Raw genomic sequence first — 23,532 nt, forward strand, 5'->3', positions numbered from 1 at the left:
CCTCGTGACAGGGTCCCAGGACATGATCGTGATCGACGAGCCGGTGTCCATCTCCATCTTACATGGCACTCCTTCAATGTGCGTTCGTGTGAATATCTTTTTTTCTATTCGCATTGATGCGTGACCCACTCGTACAGTTGTTTGGTTCAATTTCGCACCTCTTTTGGATGGGCCAATCCCTGGCCGTTTCGTCGGTCCAGCGCTCTGCTGATTGGCCGGTTTGAATTTTGGGCGGGACGGTTGTGGGGCTCGACAGGCTTGTGCGATGTGCCCTTTCTTTTCGCACCGCCGGCAAATTGCGTCCTTGAATCTGCAATTTTATCGTTGGTGTTGGCCTCCACAGTTTACGCACTCATCCCGGTCGCCTCTCTCTGACCTCCCGGTATGGAAGACCTCTTCTTCTTCCTCGCCCCCGGATTTGGCCTCGACAACCTCGCTGTGGACCGGCGCTGCTTTCGTGCCGGTGTTTGGTGCGTTCGGTTTCTGTAGGGTCTCCGCCGCTTTGGTGGACATCTCGTGTGCCCTTGCCTCGTCCAGGGCCAGGGCTAGGGTTAGGTTGCTTTTGGACAGCAACCGCCTCTGTAACCGAATGTCCCAGACCCCACAAATGAGTTGCTCCAATAATGAGTCATCCAAGTCCCGGTACTCACAGTGGTTCGCGGCTTTCCTCAACACGGCCATGTACACACTTATCGATTCGCCCTCTCGCTGAACTCTCTGTCTCAGCTCAAAACGCTGAACAAACTTCGATGGCATCGGAGCGTAGTGTGCCTTCAGTGTCGTTTGCAGCGTTTGCCATGTTACCGACTGCACCGGCGTTGGCTCCGATAGCAATTTGGCGGTATCGAAGACCTCTGGTCCGCAGTGACTCAGGAAGTAAGCACGCTTCCGATTGTCCGAGACTCCCTGTAGTTCGTTCGCTTCGAGGAAACACTCGAAACGAGCCATGTACGACCCCCATTTTTCCTTGGCAGGGTCAAATGGCGCTGGCGGTGTATAGCTAGACATTGCTATGTAACCGCTTCCGATACTGGCTGGGTTTTGCGAATCCGTACTCCTTCAGCTCTTTTCCTGGTCTCGCTGCCTCAGTATCCCATCCTCGTCGCCAATGTTAAGTTTGGGCAATGACGAGGCAGGAGACCACACAAGTGACAACAACTCTTTAGTTTATTGTGACCCAGCAAAAGACCAACAGCAAAAACCCCTCTTTAAATACTATTTTGGCTGAGGCATCAGCCAATCAGCAATGTGCTAGTTCCCGCCCAAACTTCCCTCTTAAAGTTCAAATACGTAACAGCAATGTTATTAGGATGATGTAGTCCAGGGATGGCAAATCTATGTCAAAGGTGAAACGCCACAAAATTTTGGGTGACACACTATCATTCTATACCCGACAACAACTATTCTTGAAAACATGTCCTGTTCCTGCATAATTTTTGGAAGCTGCGGAGGCCATGCAAAAATGGGGTGTGCCCAGAGGGTGTTGTAGTTTGTTTTACTTGTACTTTGTTTTTGTAATTATTTGACATTTCTTTATATCATACATAACACCGCATGATTGATCTGTATTTTTTAAATGAATGAATATGTAAAGAATTGTTTCTCTGTTGTTTCCCAAGTGGGTAGGGGGCAGTGACATGTCAGTAGAGTCAGGTTAGACATTCCAAAATTGTTGATACACCAAACCCAAAAGATTCACCATCACTGATAAAGATTATTGGTCTGTCTCAAAATTGTTTCCAAAACTTCTTGGTATTGGAGTAATTTTTCTCAGATAAATAGAAGAAGGGATGGATAAATGAGACTAGGAATCAGGTTGGATTTTTTAATGAGTACAAATTACTAATTTTAATATGCTAATTGTTTGTCTCTCCAAAGGTACAAACAACCCTTTTCTTGTGGAGTCCGTTCCAGAGGCTCACCTTGGTGTCCATATGTGGGGTAGCTCTATCCAGATGAGCCGGTCACACAGTGGCCAAGGGGAAAGCCAAGCAGCTGGGCCAGGTAACCCAAAATTTTGAGCCACCAACCACAGATGTTTTACATTGATCATCCTTGAGACCCTGCAGTTGCAGTTGCCAAAGTTTCCAGCAAGTCAAAAAAATCTTACATTATTCATTTTATTTCTCCTTTCCGCTTGTTCTCTGTGCTACCCTTCATTAAAAAAATAAAAACTTCTCAAGGCAGGTGAGACCAAAAAATTATAGGTAAATCAGCTTGTATATTTTTGTGAATAAATCTAGTATCACAGAAAGCCCACAAGCCTTCTGTGACTTCCCTTTAAAGAAATTGTTGTCATCCCTGAAATATCTCCTTGCTTGGAAGTAAGGCACCAGGACATATCAATATGTTCTTCTGAGATAAGCTCCATCCTGCGGTTTTTTATTTGGGCATGGAATACCTGCCTTGTTGTGGGAAACTTCAGCAAATTCAACAAATGGATGGCTAATAACAAACTTTTAAAATAGTAGAGGAACTTGCTAGGCACTTCAAATGTATGCAGCTTTGGTGGAGCCAAAAGCTCACTCTGCAAAGATATGGGGTTATATAAAAAGGTTCTAAAAGTATATCAAGGGTGAAAATTGTATTTAAATATCATCACTTTTAATTATTAGACTTTATCCCACATACCCACACCATTTCCCCATATCAAATGTGATTCCTAGGTTTAAAATTAAATATGTACTCTGTTTCCTCCAAAATAAGACATCCCCTTATAATAAGCCCAATCAGGCTTTTGAGCGCATGGCAATAAGCCCAAGCACTTATTTCAAGGTTCAGAAAAATATAAAACAAGGTCTTATTTTTGGGGAAACACGGTATATGAACCAGAAAGAAAGAGAGAGAGAGAAAGAGAGAAAGTGTGTCTTATAATTTAACTAGCTTCATACAACATAATAGACTAAGCTAGAATTAAGCTGGGGGATTTTTGGGGGCCGTGTCAGTTTATGCCAGGCATGAAAATAAATTCCAGTTCTCCAGCAATTCAACTTCCTAATTTTGTAAATAGCTAACAGAGAACTTTCACAGCTTTAGTAAGGCTACTTTACTTACCATGTTGCAGACAAGGAAAAAGATATATTGCAAAATACAACAATTGAGCTTCATATAAAGGTCAGTCCCAGAGTTTAAATTCCAGGTCTTTTCTTTCCATTCTTTCATGTCAACAGACTTATGACTACAATTGAACCCAAAATTTATGTTGCTAAGCAAGACAGTTGTTAAGTGAACCATACCCCATTTTACAGCCTTTTTGTCATGATTGTTAACTAAATCACTACAGTTGTTAAGTAAATCATGCAGTTGTTAAGCGAATCTGCCTTCTCCATTGAGTTTACATGTCAGAAGCTTCCTAGCACAGGGTTCCCAACCTTTTGGACCTCGGATCACCAAGTTCATAATTTTAAATCCCTCGGACCACTAATACCGCCCTGAGTCCTTAGGGAGATAGGGCAGTATATAAATATGATAAATAAATAAATAAATAAATAAAATACGAATCCAGTGCACTGCTTTTTGAAGCGCCTGGACTCCCAGTGATGGGATGGGGTCCTTCAGGCACTCTTCCTCCTTTCTCTTTCTCTCTCTCTCCCTCTCTCTCTCCCACTCTTTCTCTCTCATTCTCCATTCGCTTTCTTTCATTCTTTCATTCTGTCTCTTTCTCTCTCTTTCTCTGTCTTTCTCTCTTCCCCCTCTCTTTCTCATTCTCTCTCTCTTTCTCTCTCTCTCTCTCTCCCCCCCTCCTCATTCTCATCTCATGGGCCAGCCAGTTTCTTGGGGCTGAGAGGAAGTCAAGCATCTCCCTGAGAGACCATGGTTCATGGAGCACCAACAAGGATTGGCGAAATCCAGCAAGAGATGAAGCTTCGCTTCCACTCTGGAATATGGAGCGAATCTCCATCCCCTGCCCTTCCCTTGCCAGGCCAGGAGTGACTGTGGAGGGAGGGCAAGGTGCAGGGACAGCTACTGGTGGGTTCAGCTGACAGGAAGCTACAGCAGGGGGTAGAAACAGCCCAGGGTTCCCACCACCCATTGCTTCGACCCGCCTGCACCACCACCACCCCTTGCACGATTACCTCATTCCAGCCAGTGAGGGCTGTGCTGTTGCAAGTTGCACAAACCTCCCTCTACGGTGGAGATTTACAATCCCACCATGAGTTGCCTGGCCAGTCCCATATTCCAGAGCTCTAGTCACAGGACTGGACATTGCTCATCCCGGATCAGCTGTTCCACCTGGGTGCACTGCGGACCACCAAAATTTTCTCACAGATCACCAGTGGTCCGTGGACCACCAGTTGGTGACCACTCCCCTAAGAAGGTTGCAAATGAGCATCCCAGGACCCTGGGACACTGCAACCATTGTAAAACATGCCAGTTGCCAAGCACCAAAAGTCTGATTATGTGACTGTTGAGATACTGCAATGATCATAAATTTGAGAATTGGTAATGAGAGGCTTGGACTAAAAGACCTCCAAGGTCCCTTCCAACTCTGTTATTCTATATTCTTCTTTTCAGTGCTGACTTTCAGCTGTTCATTTCTCAGCCTTCAGAATAGAAGATTCCTCTTCCATATTAACATAATGACTCTGTCCGGCCTGAGAATTGTTAGTTCCTGCCTTACCATCTTCAGTCCTTAGAGTAAACATGTTAGAGGACCATATAAATTCAATCAATCAATCAATAACAAGAAATCATTGTTTAAAGTGTTTGTGTACCAAATTGATATTGCATGTAAAGCCTATTATAATATCTATGTCAATATTTCAAAATACATTGGATTATAATCCAGCCAATCTGAAAGAGGTTATGTTGAAGAAGGTTACCAAGTGTAGTCTGCACTGTGCTTTTTCAGAAATGACTATGGATCTTCAGACCATTTATTGTGTGCTGCTCAGTACCTGTCTTTCTTTTCACCTCTCTGAGCAGATTTTTTTGATGAAGCAGAGCTGGAGGTGGCCATTTTGGAAGAAACCCAGCCTATCAACAAGAATGAATCCATTCCCAAGAATGGCTGGCAGGTCAAAAAAAGAGAAGGTGAGGCCAGGGAAGGGAGGGATTGCTGAGATTGCTATGATGTCATTCTCTGTTGCTAAGTGACTATCTTTGGAGTGAAGCACATGGTTGCCAGGCAACAAAGTTGGGTCAACAAGTCAAGCTTGTAAGCACCCGACAAGGAATGAATTCCTCCTTCATGAACTGGGGTGACCAAAAGTGGAAGCAATGTAACAGATATGATGCTAAGAATAATGGTACCAATGGACCTCTGTCTCAATGTTCCTTACCTGAATTTCCATTTTTTTCTAGGCGCCTAGAGGTTTTTCAGAGCTACTGTGCCTTTTGTTAAAAGCTTCTGCCTTTTGCATATTTTAGTTCTTCCTTTTTAGCTAGAATTGGGACGGAAGGCTAGTGATGAATTCTCCCTGGATTAGCCAATTTCAAAGATATCAGTTCTAGGATTTAATTGTTAATTATTAAATTATTTGTTAAAATCTGCTTTTAAACTTGCTCCAGATTTAATATAGAACCAGTTCATAATTAGTGGAAGTTAAATTAATCATGACTAAGTTTGATTTTGGATAGACAACATATAGCTGTAATAAGGATGGTCCCTCTGAACAGCTCTTAATAATACTCATCAGAAGATACTATACAAGTCAGCATTTCTCAGCCTTGGCTCTGTGTGAACTTCAGTTCCCAGATTTCTCCAGCCAATCATGCCATACTGATTGGGGAATTCTGGGAGCTGAAATCCACACATATTAAAATGATTGAAGCTAAGAAACATTGTTATAGGTATTTCTCCCAATACATTTGATTCTGTTACATGGAAAAAGATGGAAGAAATGGTAGGAAAATGAAGGTTGCATTACAAAAGGAAGACAATATCTGATGCCCTTCCCCTCTCCAAAATGCCCTTCATATCAGTGTTTTAAATATTACTTACAACTTTTTGAATTTGTTGAATATTTATTTATTCAGAAGCAGAACTGTGTTTGTGGGGCGATATATAGTAAAATTATGGATGGAACTCTTTCCAGGCATTGCCATGTTAGTGACTTGTTTAATTTCCAGTTTACATTTACATCAGTCCAAAAGTATGGGTGGCTTCTGACCACCAAAAGATTTCTTCCCTCCAGTCTTGTTTCTGACTTTGAGACTTAATAATATCTCCCTTGGATATCATGTCATCTTTGATCATGTACAGGACGACCAAGTACTAAACGGCAAGGCCAGACTGCCAGATCAAAGAGAGAAAGTTTATCCCCGAGACATGACATTCCATCTCCCATGGTGGGTATGGAAGATGAGGTTCCTGAGCATGTATCCCAGGCAACCAAATCAAAAAAGGAAAGGTTAACCCTAGTACAGAAGGTTCCATCAGTCGTCATGGATATGGAAGGTGAGACTTCTGAGATACGAGATAAGTAAGAATCCAGTGGGGTTGGGGAAAAGAAACTATACAAGTATGAAATGAAATGAGAATGAATGTTGGTAGTCTATGGTTCCTGCTACAAATAAATAGGTGCAGAAAACTTGTGTTTTTGAAAGGAATTATCTTAAATTGTAGCAAGGCAAATTAAGATGAAATACTAGGAAGAATAGTTAAACAATGGAGCCAGTTACCGAGAGACATGGTGGTAGTCTCTTTGTTTTGTTTTTTTTGGGGTTTTTTTCCATAAAAAAGTTTTATTTTTACAATCATGTCAAACAACTCATTCCATGTACAGTTTTATACAATTAGTCGGGCCTGCCCAGTCACCACCCCCCTTTTTAACACTCTTCCCTCTTCTACCTTCTTTTACTTTCCAGACCTTCCTCTCCTTCTCTTATCTACATCCTCTCCTCCCTCCACCCTACACCTTCCTTCTCCCTCTTCTACCCCTCTTCCTTCCTCTTCTCCTCTTTCCTACCTCCTACTCTCTCTTTTCTCCCTCCCCACCGTTCTAAAATGGTAACTGGGCAGACCCGACCCTACATTAATTATATTTATACATCTTCAATAATCCCTGTACATTAACCATCACTCCATCTCTAGCCTCAACCCCCCAATTCCCCTCCCCCTTACCCCCACCCCCCACCCTGTCTTCCCAGAACAAAATGCAGGGTATCAAAACTAACAATCATAATCTAAAATAATTCCTAAATTATAATCTCTAGTCTCTCCACACTTAATCACACTCTCAATTCCCCTCTCCTTCAGAAATATATCTAATACAAAATATTTCCTAAATTTACTCATATGCTATTCGATATTTTTTTATCTGATACTTATTTTGAATATAATCAATCCACATTTTCCATTCTAAAATATATTTTTCTTGTGTATAGTCTTTCAAGTAAGCAGAGATTTTGCCATTTCTGCCAGATTTGATACTTTAAGTGTCCATTCTTCAATTGTAGGTAATTCTTCTTTCTTCCAATATTGAGCAATCAAAAGTCTTGCGGCTGTTATTAAGTTCAAAATCAATTTAGTCTCTATAGCTGTACAATCCATAATTATTCCTAGTAAAAAGAACTGCGGGGTAAACTTAATCTTCTTTCCAAAATATTCTGCATGATCCACCATACTTTAATCCAAAATGCTTTAACTTTTTTACAAGTCCACCATATATGGTAATAAGTGGCATCTTCACAATCGCATCTCCAACATTTAGCCTGTACATTAGGATACATACATGACAATTTTTGGGGGTCTAAATGCCATCTATAAAACATCTTATAAAAATTTTCTCTCATATTTTGCGCTTGTGTAAATTTAACATTCCTCACCCAAATTCTTTCCCAAGTTTCCAACATTATTGGTTGCTGAAAATTTTGTGCCCACTTAATCATACAATCCTTAACCAATTCAGTCTCTGAGTCTATTTCTACTAATACATTATACAACCTCTTAATATGCTGTTGGCCTTGATCTCTCATTTGTTTTAACAAATTATCCTCAATTTGCTTAACACCTATTTTTTGATCTAATTTCCATCTAGCTTGTAATTGTCCATATTGGAACCATGTATAATTTTTCCCTTCTTCCCCCATCTTTTCTCTAGATTTTAATTGTAATTCCCCCTTTTCCATACAAAGAAGTTCTTTATAGGTAACTACCTCCATCTTTTGATATATATTTATATTTTCTATCATGTGTCTTCTGCTTGTCCATATCGGAATCTTTCCATCTAATTATATTGATATTTCCTCCAAACCCTCAATAATGCATTTCTAATTATATTATTTTTAAATATTTTATCTACTTTCTTATCATATAATAAATAGGCATGCCACCCATATAACAAACCATAACCTTCTATATTCAAAACTCTTTCCTCAGTTAAATTAATCCAATCAGTAATTAATGATAAGACAACTGCTTCATAATACAATTTTAAGTTAGGCATTTTAAGACCCCCCCTTTCCCTTGTATCCTGCATTATTTTTAATTTTATTCTTGGTTTTTTGCCCATCCATACAAATTTATTAATCCCCTTTTGCCATTCCTGTAATTTAATATCATTCTTAAGCACCGGTATCATTTGAAACAAAAATAAAAACCTGGGCAAAACATTCATTTTTATAGCCGCTATTCTTCCCAGCAAAGATAGTTGTAACTTCTTCCAACTCTCCATTTCTTTCCATACCTTCTGCCACAATACCTCATAATTATTTTTGTATAATTTAACATTTGAAGCTGTAATATATATTCCTAAATATTTAACCTTTTTAACAATTTCAAAACCTGTAGTTCTTTCTAACTCTTCTTTTTGTTGTATATTCATATTTTTAGTTATCATCTTTGTCTTTTGCTGATTCACCTTAAATCCAGATACTTTGCCATACTGACCAATTATATCTTTTAAACCAGTAACTGAGTATATTGGTTGAGATACAGTAACAACCAGGTCATCTGCAAAAGCTCTTAATCTGTAATCTTGATGTTTAACTCTAATTCCCTTTATTCGATCGGAACCACGTATTTTATTCAGAAGAATTTCTAAAGTTAAAATAAAAAGTAATGGGGACAAGGGACATCCCTGTCTCGTCCCTTTCCCAATTTTAAAAGTTTCTGTTAACCCACCATTTACTATTATTTGTGCTGTTTGCTTCTGATATATTGCTTTAATTGCATGGATAAAATAATCCCCAAATTGCATTTTTTCTATTACTTTAAACAAAAACTGCCAATCCAATCTATCAAAAGCTTTTTCAGCATCCAAAAAAAGGAATGCCGCTGAGACTTGGTTGTTTCGTTCCAAATATTCAAGTAAATTTACGATTTGCCTCACATTATATCTCATCTGCCTACCCTTAATAAATCCTGACTGATCATTATGAATTATTTGATTCATCACTGGCATTAATCTATTAGCAAGTATCTTGGTAAATATCTTGTAATCAGTATTTAAAAGTGATATAGGCCTATAATTCTCTGCTTTAATACCATCTCGATCTTCCTTCGGTATTAACGAAATAAATGTCCTCCATGAAGGGGGAACATCTCCTCCCATTTGAATTTTATTAAATAACTCTTTAAGTGGTTCAACCATCTCATTTTGTAAATTTTTATAATAAACAGCTGTTAAACCATCTGTACCTGGTGCTTTACCGATTTTAAGTTGCTTAATTGCTAACAAAATTTCCTCTGAAGTAATTAATTGATTCAGTTCTTCTCTTTGGTTTTCTGTAAGCTCACAAATATTTTGTTGTTGTAAATATCTTTCTATCTCTGTATCATCAATCATATCCCTAGAATATAACTTACTATAATATTCTAAAAATGCTTTTTTAATCAAGTTCTTTTGATAAACTTCCTTACCCCTATATTCTATTTTATCAATCGTTCGTGATTTCTGTTTTTTCCTTATTAAATAGGCAAGCCATCTTCCTGGCTTATTGGCATTATTAAACGTATTATGTTTTACATATTGTAAATTAATTGCTACTTGATCTGCCATCAACATATTAAACTGACCTCTTAATATATTTATTGATTCTTTTATTTTACTATTTCCTGGGCTATTTATCAATAATTGTTCTTTCTTTTTAATTTCCTCTTCCAGTTCCTTTTTCTTTTTCTGCAATTTATTTTTGTATTTAATATTCATTTGTATAAGATTTCCTCTCATATAAGCCTTGCTGGCGTCCCAAATCATCTCTATAGATGTCTCTTTTTTCATATTCATAATAAAAAATCCTTTCATTTGCGTTTTACATTCATTTACATTTTGTTCATATTTAAACAAATTCTCATTCAACCTCCATGATCTCCTAGCCTCCTTTTCCCAATCAAATTCAATCCAAACCGGACTATGATCAGATAGAGTTCTTGAACAAATCTTAGTCTTCTTCACTCTAGAATACAAATCATTAGTAATCAAAATAAAATCAATCCTCGAAAATGATTGATGCCTGTCAGAAAAGAAGGTAAAATCCCTCTCTTCTGTATTATGTTCTCTCCAAATATCTCTTAATTCCAAGTCCTCCATCATTTCAAAAAAAGCTTTTGGTAATTTCGCCCAGCTTGCGTGGTAGTCTCTTTGTTGATGCATCAATGCAAAGTCTTTTCTTGGAGATACTGCAATTTGTGGCCTTCACTAAGTAGGCAGTTGGATAATATCTCCCAGTGCTAAGATTTTACAGCATCATGTACACAATTGATTCCTGAGAGTGGAAATGCAACAATGGATACCTTTCCTGGATTCTCTAATTTTAGTAGGGAAAGAAGATATTTATTTACAGCTATACATATATGAGTATGTATAGGAGGTGGCACAGTGGCTCAACAGTTAAGACTCTGGGCTTGTCAGCAGGAAATCCGGCAGCCCAGGTTTGAGATGTGAGCACCATGTGATGAGGTGAGCTCCTATCCTTGCCCCAGCTCCTGCCAGCCTAGCAGTTTAAAAGCATGAAAGTATCACTTCAGTGGGAAGATTATAGCCCTCCATGACATCATGGTGGTGAAAATGATGGTGGAAATGTCTTTGCACAGTGCTGGCTCAATGGCCTTGAAATGGAGATGAGCATTGCCCCCTATAGACAACAATGACCAGCAGAGTAAAATCATCAGAGCTCCTTACTCTTTTTTTTATACATATATGAGGGGTAAGGTAACAGACTCTAAGGTAGTAAACATATAAAAATGTGGCATCAGAATAATCCAGAGTCCAAACAGAATGAGAAGTGATACATTTAACATCTTATTTAATTTAGTTTTGAAAAATGATCTTCCCAAAGAAGTCCCAAAGTCTACAGAGTCCAAAAAAGCCATTGGGGATATACATAACATTGATATGCTCCAAAGCAACTCTGAAAGTGAGGGGGAATACTCCCAGGAGCTGACCGTACCTCCTTCACCTATGAAGAAGCCCCGTGAGTGGATGCTAAGACACAGAGGTTAGTGGTCTTTCTGCATGGATGGGAGTAGTGGCTGGAAACGGGTGATCTGGGCACTGATCAAACATGGCTCTACTTTGCTTTGGACGTTTGTTGCATCTTGTGACTTTGGAACTTCAGCCCTTTTCCAAATGTGATAGGAACGGGCCAAGTGTAATTGGACATGCAAGAAATTTGCCTCCAGTGCATGAATTCTCAGGGTACATATAAACCACAAAGTGATAAGTTATAGATCACAAATCATAAGATACAATCATAAATCATAAGATACAAACAAGTGATAAATCATAAGATACCAATAGGAGAAGGTGGTAGGAAAGATGAGAAGGTGAAAAAGATAAGAAGATGAGAAGGATAATAGCAATACAGCCCTACTACATTGGATACATATCTTTAGATATAAGACAATATTGTGGGAATTGGGTGTTTAGCAGAGTGGTGGCATGGGGGAAAACTGTCTTTGTGTCCAGTTGTTTTGACATGCGAAACAATGTCCTGAGTGGAGAAGTTGAAACAATTTATGCCCAGGATGTGACATATTTTCAGAAAATAAGCCCTGTACCCTTTTTTTTGCAATTGTTCTTCTTGCCATGGTTTTAATGTCTCACTTTGTTGTGATTTTATAGTTTTAACTATAAAATCACAACAAACACCCCAACAAAGCTATCCAAGTACTGTCCCGGTGTTTGGAAGCCGTATGGGTCTGGATGGGGAGGAACAGGCTCAAGCTTAATCCCTCCAAGACGGAGTGGCTGTGGATGCCGGCACCCCGGTACAGTCAGCTGCAGTTGCGGCTGTCTGTTGGGGGCGAGTCATTGGCCCCGATGGAAAGGGTGCGCAACTTGGGCGTGCTCCTGGATGGGTGGTTGTCTTTTGAAGACCATTTGATGACCGTCTCTAGGAGAGCTTTTTATCAGGTTCGCCTGATCCGCCAGTCCCCTTCCTGGACCGGGATGCCTTATGCATGGTCACTCATGCTCTCGTTACCTCTCGCCTGGACTATTGCACTGCTCTCTACATGGGGCTCCCCTTGAAGAGCACCCGGAGACTCCAGTTAGTCCAGAATGCGGCTGCGCGGGTTATTGAGGGAGCAGTTCGGAGCTCCCATGTAACACCTATCCTGCGCAGACTGCACTGGCTGCCTGTTGTCTTCCGGGTGCGCTTCAAGGTGTTGATTACTACCTTTAAAGCGCTCCATGGCTTAGGACCGGGATACTTACGGGACCGTCTACTGCCATCGTCTATCTCCCAACGACCGGTGCATTCTTACAGAGAGGGACTCCTTAGGGTGCCGTCAGCCAAGCAATGTTGACTGGCGGCCCCCAGGGGGAGGGCCTTCTCTGTGGGGGCTCCTATCCTATGGAATGAACTTCCCCCTGGACTTCGATAATTACCTGACCTCAGGACCTTTCGCCGCGAACTTAAAACTTATTTATTCCGTCTTGCTGGACTGGCTTGAATTTTTAAAATTTTAAATCGATTTTATGGGTTTTAAATTTTTGTAAATTTTATAGGGAGATATTTTATTTCAATGTGGCCATTCGAATAAGTTTTTTAAGGGTTGTTTTTAGTATTGTATGTGTAGCTTGTGTATTTTATTCTGGCTGTGCACCACCCTGAGTCCTTCGGGAGAAGGGCGGTATACAAATTAAATAATTATTATTATTATTATTATTATTATTATTATTATTATTATTATTATTATTATTATTATTATTATTATTATTATTATTATTATTATTATTATTAAACTCTGGGCTTTAAACCATTTAGAAATTGTACTGATAATAAAAAGCACTTAAAGAAATGTAAACAAATAATCAAAATTTGGGAGCCTGGATTCATATGTTCTCAAACAAGAAAGCAAACCTCAGGAGTTAGGACTACTGGCTTGAACCTCATAGTGTATTGGGGTGGAATTAAAAATGAGAAAGAGTGAAAGAAAGGATCACATTCCTCATCTAACTGTTGCAATTCTCCTTGATTTTTCCAGGGTCTCTCACTAATGGAAGGAGGAGTCCGAGTGAAGAAGAGGAAGAAAATGATAATGATGATGATGACGAAGACTTCAAGGATGACGATCAAGACATTCTCAGGAGTGTCATGTACATTCAAGAAGAAATTGACTTACCTGCGGTAAGGGGCTAAAGTAAAAACCGGATATGTTTTAAAGACCCCTTGGGAAATCTTTATCATTTCATCTAATGCACATTTATCATTACCTAACAGAAACGGATTTTCTTCTGATTTGAAGACATTTCTCCTTACCAACACCCCATGCACCTCCCTCTTACTGTTTCTCTGCCTTTGCATGTATTTTCACTGTGTATTTTGACTCTTTCATTATAAAGCAGAAAATGAGAGTGCTCTTTACAACATTTAATCCTTAGAGAGCAGAGAGGGTGCCCGTAGATTTGCAATACTTGGTATTTTACAGGTGGAAAAGCAAGTGGGTTGTAGTGTAAACCTGCTTTCAGATTTTATGACAACTTACCTCTTCTTCTCCCTGACAGTCTCCAAACGAGGAATCAAGCACTCCCTTGTCTCTCAAAGTGGATGACATCGAGGCATTTGTTTTGCAACCTGCCCCTCAGGGCCACACAATCCAGTGTCGCATCACACGAGACCGGAAAGGGATGGACAAGGGCATCTTCCCCTTTTACTACTTGCACCTTGAGATGGAAAATGGGAAGAAGGTATCAGGAAGCAAAGAATGATGCTGTATTTAAACACACACACACACACACACACACACATAGTTGAAAATATGTGATTCTGAATAATTTGTTTGAATTTGCATCCCATCTTATTCCAGAAAGAGGAAATTTTCTGCTAATTACTGTTTGGAGATGCAGTCCCAAAACAAACCAATTGGAAAAAAAGCCCAGTATTGTGATCCCCTTTATGAGAAACATACATTATATGCCATGGCACAAGTGGTCCTCAGTTAACAACCACTCATTCAGTTAAGCTTACAATGGTGTTGAAGAGATGGTATTTATGACCTGTCCTAAAGGTCCAGCATCCTCATAATCATGAAAGGCGCTTGGCAACCAGCCCAGATTTCTGACCATTACAGCATCCCAAGGTCACATAATTGTTATTTGCGACCTTCCAGTTTTCCACAAGCAGAGTTAACAGGGAAGCTAGTGGAAAGTCAGAAGCTGCAATCATGTGAGGTCTTCGCTTAACAACTTATGGGGACTTGCTTAACAATGATAACTAGGGACTGCCAAAATTGCCATTGTTAAGTGGTGTGATTCATATAATGTCTTGTTTTATGACTGTATTGTTTAGCAACAGATATTCTGTTCCCAGTTACTATTGTTAAGTGAGGACTAATAGTATATGTTTAATAAATCATGGTATTTTAAAAATATTCTTCACTAGATGCTCTGTAAAGGATTCAGCCTGCAAACAAGTGTCAGGTCTATCAGAAATAGCTAAATATCAGAACAATATGTCTTTCAAGGTATCTTTCGCACTTATTTGGTCTTTGAAAGTGCCTACAAGTCCTTAAAGACCGATCAGTCTTATATACTTGAAGTGACAACGCATTAGCTAGAAGCTCACAACACCAGCAAGAATGCTGTGATACTAATAATGCCGAGTTCATTCACTCTTGTAATGGTTGCTAGTCACAGAAGATGGCAGTATCTAGCCATCCTTGACTGATTTTGAAAGAGCTAGTAGGATGGGACCTGTTCAGTACATGACTGGAAAAGTCAACTGGAACTTGAAAAATATGGTGTCAAAATGCTTCTGTTTTATTATTTTTTAAAAAACATGGATGTGTCCTTGAAGTCACACAGTTGAGAGAGTCTTCATCTCTATTAAAATATTTTGATTCATTTTAATTAATGCTGCAGTTTCCTTTGAACTTACTTTCAGGAAGCAGGTGGATTGTCTGAATCCTGCCAAAAACAGACAGAACCTTTTGTTCCCACTGACACATACTTAGAGTGGACCTCAGCTCTCAGAATTGAACCGATGGCCAAATTAGAGTCCATATGTTTGGAGGACACTCTGCTTGGGGAAGGCTACCACAGAGAAATCCCAGCAGTGGTGCTCACACAATAGGATAAGTCAAACAGAGTAAACTATGTTTTGTTATGGTGTACAATTGCAATGTGAGCAAAAGATAGTTCTATAAAGATGAATTTGCTATTATGACAATTTGCATCTTTGTTCTCTTTGACATTCAATAACATTGAAATAGCAATAATGGCAATTGAAAAAAAGCAATTAGGAATGAATCTCATAGACAATTTGGTGTTTTCTTTCAGCGGTTCCTCATGTCTGGAAGGAAGAGAAAAAAAAGCAAGACTTCAAATTACCTTATTTCTTTAGATCCAATTGATCTGTCACGGGGTGGAGAAAACTTCATTGGCAAAGTCAGGTGTGTCTGGTTTGGAGCCTATTAAAGGCAGGTTTTAAAGCAGATAGACCTATATCCAGTAGTTCAGCTTTCTCCAGTGGATATACTGCAGAAGTGTTGAATGCATTCCCAGAATTCCTGACCAGGGTGGGGGATTGTGGGAGTTGAAATCTAGTACTCTACCCCTTTGTCAAGCATTAGAAGTTCTATGATCTTTAGTACGTCAAGTGCCAGTGTTTGTTTTTTTTTCTTTATGGGATAATGTACATAATTACTGAAGCAGGATAAGATAGACCTTTGGCATCAGTGAACATAAATATTTGAGAACATGTTATAGTTACTTCTTCAAAATGTTTTCTATGGTGGCAAGTGGGTCACTGTCATTGAAATAAAGAGTGACTAGGTTGTTAAAATGTGATGCACATTAAAGAACGGTGTAGCTTTGTTCACCCAGTTGCATCCACCATTTTGACATCATAAATACCCTTGCATAATAGCCACGCTGGACCAAAATCATGCATTTCCTAGCAGACTATTCAGTGACATTACTCTCCAATATGGGTAGACTTCACTTAGTGATTGCCTTTTTTTTTGTTGTGTTGCATTCAGAGAAGGGCATGAAACTCAATATTTTTTCAGCCAGAAAGGACCAACAATTGATAGGTATACTCCTCATTGATTTTATCATATATATATTTGAGAAGCTAAGTACAGCATGCAACTGTCAGGATTTAGAATGGGAATAATATTGCAGCCACTCAGACTGACATTAAGAAGCACCAGAAAATATCATAATAATAAATCTTTAAAAGATGGTCCTTTTGTAACTGAAAGTGTACACCTTTCTCCTATCTATGTCTTTCTAATAGAGGTAAAGGTTTCTGGGATGTGCAGTTTTCAGTGGAAAAATAACACCGTAGAAATCAATATAGTTCTTTCCTTGTACTTGATGTCCTCAAGGTGGCATCATTCCAGGGGTAAAATCCAACAGGTTCTGACAGGTTCTAGAGAACTGGTAGTGGAAGTTTTGAGTAGTTCAAAGAACCAGCAAATACCACCTCTGGCTGGCCCCAGAGTGTGGTGGCAATGGAGATTTTGCAATATCCTTCCCCCAGGAGTGTGGATGGAATGGGGATTTTGCAGTATCCTTCCCCTCCATGCCCACCAAGCCACAGCCACAGAACCAGTAGGGAAAATTTTTAGATTTCACCCCTGCATCATTCTCTATATATCAGAGTTGGACATATATGTGTGTGAAATCCATTTTATTATTTGGTCCTTTTCATTCTTACTATAAGCTGAGATGATTTGACGGAAATCATCTTTGTTTCCTAGCTGAGGGAGGGTGTTTGCCCATGAGGAGAAATCTAGGTTTCCCATTTACAAGTTTAGCGTTTAACTATAGTATTCTATGCAATGGGAGGGACTTCTGGACCCTGCTCTGAATTTCATCATATTTGCTGAAAACCCAGGTTTCATCTGATGTCAAGGTCAGAAGCACATGAAGACCCTAGGGCAGTGTTTCTCAAGCTTGGCAGCTTGAAGATGCATGGAAATTCTGGGAATTGAAGTCGACATATCTTCAAGTCGCCAAGGTTGAGAAACACTGCCCTAGGGTGTACCTGAAAAGAGTAGAAAAGAGATAGATCATAATGTAAAAAGCACATTCCTGAAAACTTTCCCAGGTGCCCTATCCTAATTTGAGAAGAGATCTAAATATAAAGGACTGATTTTGGAAAGTATAGTTCCTGTTCTCTATTATGTACTTTTTTATTATTGAGCCTTCTTCCATAGTTAAGACAGGATTTCCTTGTTGAGGAATTTTGTTTATAACAACACTACAGTTTCTAGAATCTCTTGGTGTACTTGATTTGTTTTTTTATGTACTAATCTGTAGTTTTCATCTTAGCTTTGGGTTCTTAATTAACATGTCGGCATGGCAAAAGGGATGATTGAAGGCAATATGGCAGGCTCTAAAATGCTTAAAGGAAGTAAACATCCCTTTTTTGCTTGCGTTCCAGATCTAACATGCTTGGGACCAAGTTCACTGTGTTTGACAATGGAATCAATCCAGAAAAAAAACCTTTTGTTCCAGAAACTGCCCACCTACGGCAGGAGTTAGTTGCCATTTGCTATGTAAGTATTACAGAACTGACCAAGGGGGAACTGATATGCTTCTATAAATAGGTAGCCTTCAACTCACGAATATTCATTTAACAACCATTTGAAGTTAAAACGACACTGAAAAAAGTGACTTATGACTAGTACTCATACAGCATCCCCACAGTCACATGATCAGAATTTGGGCACTTAGCAACTGGCATGTCTTATGATGGTTGAAGTGTCCCGGGTCATAGGATTTCCATGTACGCCCTTCCTAGGGGGTTCTGATGAATAAAATGAATGGAGGAAGTGGGATTTTCTTGATGCCCATGAGAATTGCTTAATAACCACAGCAAAAAGGTCGTAATATTGGGCATGATTCTCTTAATAACCACATTGCTTTGCAACAGAAGTTTTGGTCCTAGCTGTGGTCATAAATAAAGAACTATCTTTATTCGGAAAAATGCAAGTGCCAAAAAATATATGTCAAGCATAAAAAATCAGGAAATTCAGACAGTTCAAATGAATACATATGTTTATTGCAAGCTTAAGCACTCTGCAAGAATCTGAACAACAGATAGTCCTTAATTTACAGCAGTTCATTTAGTGACCGTTCAAAGTTACAATGGCACTGAAAAAAGTGATTTATGACCATTTTTCAAAGTTAAAACCTTTGTAGCATCCCTATGATCATGTGATCAAAATTCAGAAGCTTGGCAACTGGATCATGCTGTGTCCCAAGGTTATGTGATACCCTGTTGCAACCTTTTGATAAGCAAAGCCAATGGGGAAGCCAGATAACTTAACAATCGGGTTACTAACTTAACAATTGCAGAGATTCATTTAACAACAGAGGCAAGAGAGGTCGTAAAATTGGGCAAAACTCACTTAGCAAATGTCTCACTTAACAGAAATTTTGGACTCAGTTGTGGTCGTAAGTCAAGACTGATGATGCATTTGACCTCTCCTTCAGGATCAGCCTAGTCATCTCCTACAATACTCAGCCCAAAGAGTGTGCTAAGCCAGACAGCTCAGTAGCTTGATTCAGTTACATTGATTTTTATTTTTGTTTTATTAATACTGTAGCGGCGAGTTTTAATGAATTCATTTTAAAACAAAGATAAATGGTGTAAAATAAAAACGAACAATTTATTATACACAAAAAAGAAAGAAATAGAAAAGAAAGAAAATAAAATAAAAAGATGAACAAAATGTAATTACTCTATATCACCTGAAAGATTTGTTGTTGTTGTTGTTGTTGTTGTTAGTTGCGAAGTTGTGTCCGACCCATCGCGACCCCATGGACAACATTCCTCCAGGCCTTCCTGTCCTCTACCATCCTCTGGAGTCCATTTAAACTCATGCCTACTGCTTCAGTGACTCCATCCAGCCACCTCGTTCTCTGTCATCTCCTTCTTCTTTTGCCCTCAATCTTTCCCAGCATGAGGTTCTTCTCCAGTGAGTCCTTCTTTCTCATTAGGTGGCCAAAGTATTTCAGTTTCATCTTCAGGATCTGGCCTTCTAAATAGCAGTCAGGGTTGATCTCCTCTAGAACTGACTTGTTTGTTCGCCTTGCAGTCCAAGGGACTCGCAGGAGTCTTCTCCAGCACCAGAGTTCAAAGGCCTCAATTCTCTGGCACTCACCCTTGGTCCAACCTTCACAGCCATACATTGCAACTGGGAAAATCATAGCTTTGACTATACGCACTTTTGTTGGCAGGGTGATGTCTCTGCTTTTTAGTACGCTGTCTAGATTTGCAATAGCTTTCCTCCCCAGGAGCAAGCGTCTTTTAATTTCTTGGCTGCTGTCCCCATCTGCGATGATCTTGGAGCCCAGGAAAATAAAATCTGTCACTACCTCCATTTCTTCACCATCTATCTGCCAGGAATTGAAAGGGACAAATGCCATGATTTTAGTTTTCTTAATGTTGAGTTTCAAGCCAACTTTTGCACTCTCCTCCTTCACCCGCATCAAGAGACTCTTTAGTTCCTCTTCGCTTTCTGCCATTAGAGTGGCATCATCTGCATATCTGAGGTTGTTGATATTTCTTCCGGCAATCTTAATTCCAATTTTTGATTCATCTAGCCCCGCCTTTCTCATGATGTGTTCTGCATATAAGTTAAATAGGCAGGGTGATAGTATACAGCCTTGCTGGACTCCTTTCCCAATTTTGAACCAATCAGTGGTTCCGTGTCCAGTTCTCACTGTGGCTTCTTGCCCCGCATACAGGTTTCTCAAGAGACAAATAAGATGGTCTGGTATTCCCATCTCTTTAAGAACTTGCCACAATTTGTTGTGATCCACACAATCAAAGGCTTTAGCATAGTCAATGAAGCAGAAGTAGATGTTTTTCTGGAACTCCCTAGCTTTCTCCATGATCCAGCGTATGTTGGCAATTTGATCTCTAGTTCCTCTGCCTCTACGAAATCCTGCCTGTACTTCTGGTAGTTCTCGATCCACATACTGCTGGAGCCTAGCTTGTAGGATTTTAAGCATAACCTTACTAGCATGTGAAATGAGTGCAATGGTGCGATAGTTTGAACATTCTTTGGCATTGCCTTTCTTTGGAATTGGAATGTAAACTGACCTTTTCCAATCCTGTGGCCATTGTTGAGTTTTCCAAATTTGCTGGCAAATTGGGTGTAGCACTTTTACTGCGTCATCTTTTAAGATTTTGAATAGCTCAGCTGGAATACTGTCTCCTCCACTAGCTTTGTTGTTGCTCAGATTTCCTAAGGCCCATTTGACTTCACATTCTAGGATGTCTGGCTCAAGGTTAGTGACCACCCCATCGTGGTTATCAGGGATGTTAAGCTCATTCTTGTATAGTTCTTCTGTGTAATTTTGCCACCTCTTCTTAATCTCTTCTGCCTCTGCTAGGTCCCTGCCATTTTGGTCCTTTATCATGCCCACCTTTGCATGAAATGTTCCCTTCATATCTCCAATTTTCTTGAATAGATCTCTGGTCCTCCCTATTCTATTGTTTTCTTCTATTTCTTTGCACTGTTCATTTAAGAACGCATTCTTATCTCTTCTAGCTATTCTCTGGAATTCTGCATTCAACTGGGTGTATCTTTCTCTTTCTCCCTTGCCTTTTGCTTCCCTTCTTTCCTCAGCTATTTGCAGAGCTTCCTCAGACAGCCATTTTGCTTTCTTGCATTTCTTTTTCTTTGGAATGGTTTTAGTTGCTACCTCTTGTACAATGTTGCAAACCTCTGTCCATAGTTCATCAGGCACTCTGTCTATCAGATCTAATTCTTTAAATCTATTTGTCACCTCTACTATATTCATCAGGGATATGATTTAGTTCATACCTGAGTGGCCTGGTGCTTTTCCCTACTTTCTTTAGTTTAAGCCTAAATTTTGCAAGAAGAACTCATCATCTGAGCCACAGTCAGCTCCTGGTCTTGTTTTTACTAACTGTATAGAGCTTCTCCATCTTTGGCTGCAGAGCATATAGTCAATCTGATTTCTATGTTGACCATCTGGTGATGTCCATGTGTAGAGTTGTCTCTTAGGTTGTTGGAAAAGAGTGTTTGCTATGACCATCGTATTGTCTTGACAGAATTCTATCAGCCTGTGCCCTGCTTCATTTTGTACTCCAAGGCCATACTTGCCTGTTATTCTGGTTATCTTTTGGCTTCCTACTTTAGCATTCCAATCTTCCATGATGATAAGGACATCATTTTTTGGTGTTAATTCTATCAGGTGCTGTAGGGCTTCAGTTTCATCTTCTTTAGCACCAGTGGTTGGGGCATAGACTCGAACTACTGTGATATTGAATGGTTTGCCTTGGATTCGGACTGAGATCATTCTGTCATTTTGGGAATTGTATCCCAGTATTGCTTTCCCTACTTTTTTATTGATTATGAAGGCCACTCCATTTCTTCTGAGGGATTCTTGCCCACAGTAGTACACCTGATAGTCATATGAATTAAATTTGCCCATTCCTGTCCACTTTAGTTTGCTGATTCCTAAGATGTCGATGTTCAGTCTTGTCATCTCTTGTTTGACCACATCCAGCTTGCCTTGATTCATGGATCTTACATTTCAGGTTCCTATGGAGAAAAAATTACAGCATCGGACTTTTCTGTCACCACCAGATACATCCACAGCTGAGTGTCCTTTCGGCTTTGGCCCAGTCACTTCATTCTTTCTGGCGCTACTAGTACAAGCCCTCCGCTCTTCCCCAGTAGCATATTGGACACCTTCCGACCTGAGGGGCTCATCTTTCGGCGTCATATCTTTTTTCCTTTTTGTACTGTCCATGGGGTTTTCATGGCAAAGATACTGGAGTGGGTTGCCATTTCCTTCTCCAGTGGATCACGTTTTGTCAGAACTCTCTGCTATGACCTGTCCGACTTGAGTGTCCCTGCACGGCATAGCTCATAGCTTCATTGAGCTACGCAAGCCCCTTCGCCACGACAAGGCAGTAATCCATGAAAGGGTTAGATTTTTAATGTTAGTTAGCCTGTCCAAAAAAAATTTTCCAAAGGAAAAATAGGTAATGTGACATTTTCTGATTAGCCAAATATATAATTTTCTCAAAAATAGATAAATTCTGCATTTCTAAAAATGATCTTTGTAGTTGTGGTTGTGGTTTCCTCTGCCTTCCCTTTGGCCATTATTAGATTATATGGCATTTTTCTTACTTGATATGGATCCATGATTACCCTGGCAGGGCAACAAGACTGTTAGATCCTTTGACAATTTTTCCAGTATACTTTGGAACTGAAATACCTACAAGACATTTCATTTTGTTCAATCAAGTGGCTAATTTTTTAAGGTGATCAGAAGAAGGGTGATCTTTTCCAGATAAAATAAAAGGGTATGATGATTGATAATTTATAATCTTTTTCAGAAGTTTTCCATTCTAACTAAGAAAAAAAACCAGCATTTCAAATACTGCGCCTTTTAAAATTAACATCTTCAACTTGGTATCTTCAGGTGCTTTGGGATTGTAAATTCCAGACTTCCCCAGCTAGACTGAGCACCAAGGAATGGGAAGATAGTTTTGTTTTATTGGGAAATGATGGGATACTGCGGACAGAAATTACCCAATATAAAAATATAAGGTTAAATAGAAATTCTTTTCATTTGTAACGAATATTAACATTTCTTAACAAATCAATGGTAGAATTAAAGATTAAAAAACTTAGAATACTGTATCCAGTTTTGGTTACTATATATAAAAAAGATGATGAGACTCAGGAAAGAGTGCAGAGAAGAGCAACAAGTGATTAGGAGGCTGAGAGCTAAAATATATGAAAAACGGTTGCAGGAACTGGGTATGTCTACTTTAATGAAAAGAAGGATTAGGGATGACATGATAGCAGTGTTCCAATATCTCGGGCTGCCACAGAGAAGAGGGGGACAACCTATTCTCCAAAGTACCTGAAGGCAGAACAAGAAACAATGGATGGAAACTAATCAAAGAGAGAAGCAATAGCAATAGCACTTAGACCTATATATCACTTAAGAATGCTTTAAAGCCCTTTCTAAGCAGTTTACAGAGTCAGCAAATTGCCTCTAACAATCTGGGTCCTCAGTTTACCGACCTCGGAAGGATGGAAGGATGGATCAACATTGAGCCAGCCAGAATCAAACTTCTGGCAGTGACCTGAATTAGCCTGCAGTACTGCATTCTAATCATTGTGTTACCACAGCT

General features: G+C 39.4%; 1 protein-coding gene across 2 annotated transcripts in view; it reads left to right on the plus strand.

Annotated features, from left to right (window-relative positions):
- Window positions 1-23,532, plus strand: part of TULP2 (TUB like protein 2) — a 49,376-nt gene that overhangs the window by 20,723 nt on the left and 5,121 nt on the right. Inside the window, exons 6-13 of one of the 2 annotated variants that reach the window (XM_058180629.1) lie at window positions 1,879-2,004; window positions 4,927-5,034; window positions 6,206-6,400; window positions 11,200-11,382; window positions 13,376-13,518; window positions 13,896-14,078; window positions 15,669-15,781; window positions 17,782-17,896. In XM_058180629.1, the coding sequence (XP_058036612.1) occupies window positions 1,879-2,004; window positions 4,927-5,034; window positions 6,206-6,400; window positions 11,200-11,382; window positions 13,376-13,518; window positions 13,896-14,078; window positions 15,669-15,781; window positions 17,782-17,896 (1,166 nt within the window). The remainder of the gene's footprint in view (window positions 1-1,878; window positions 2,005-4,926; window positions 5,035-6,205; window positions 6,401-11,199; window positions 11,383-13,375; window positions 13,519-13,895; window positions 14,079-15,668; window positions 15,782-17,781; window positions 17,897-23,532) is intronic. The other variant, XM_058180630.1, reaches the window with a different exon arrangement.

The sequence above is a fragment of the Ahaetulla prasina genome, chromosome 4 (genome assembly GCF_028640845.1).
Source record: "Ahaetulla prasina isolate Xishuangbanna chromosome 4, ASM2864084v1, whole genome shotgun sequence".
Classification (NCBI taxonomy): domain Eukaryota; kingdom Metazoa; phylum Chordata; class Lepidosauria; order Squamata; family Colubridae; genus Ahaetulla; species Ahaetulla prasina.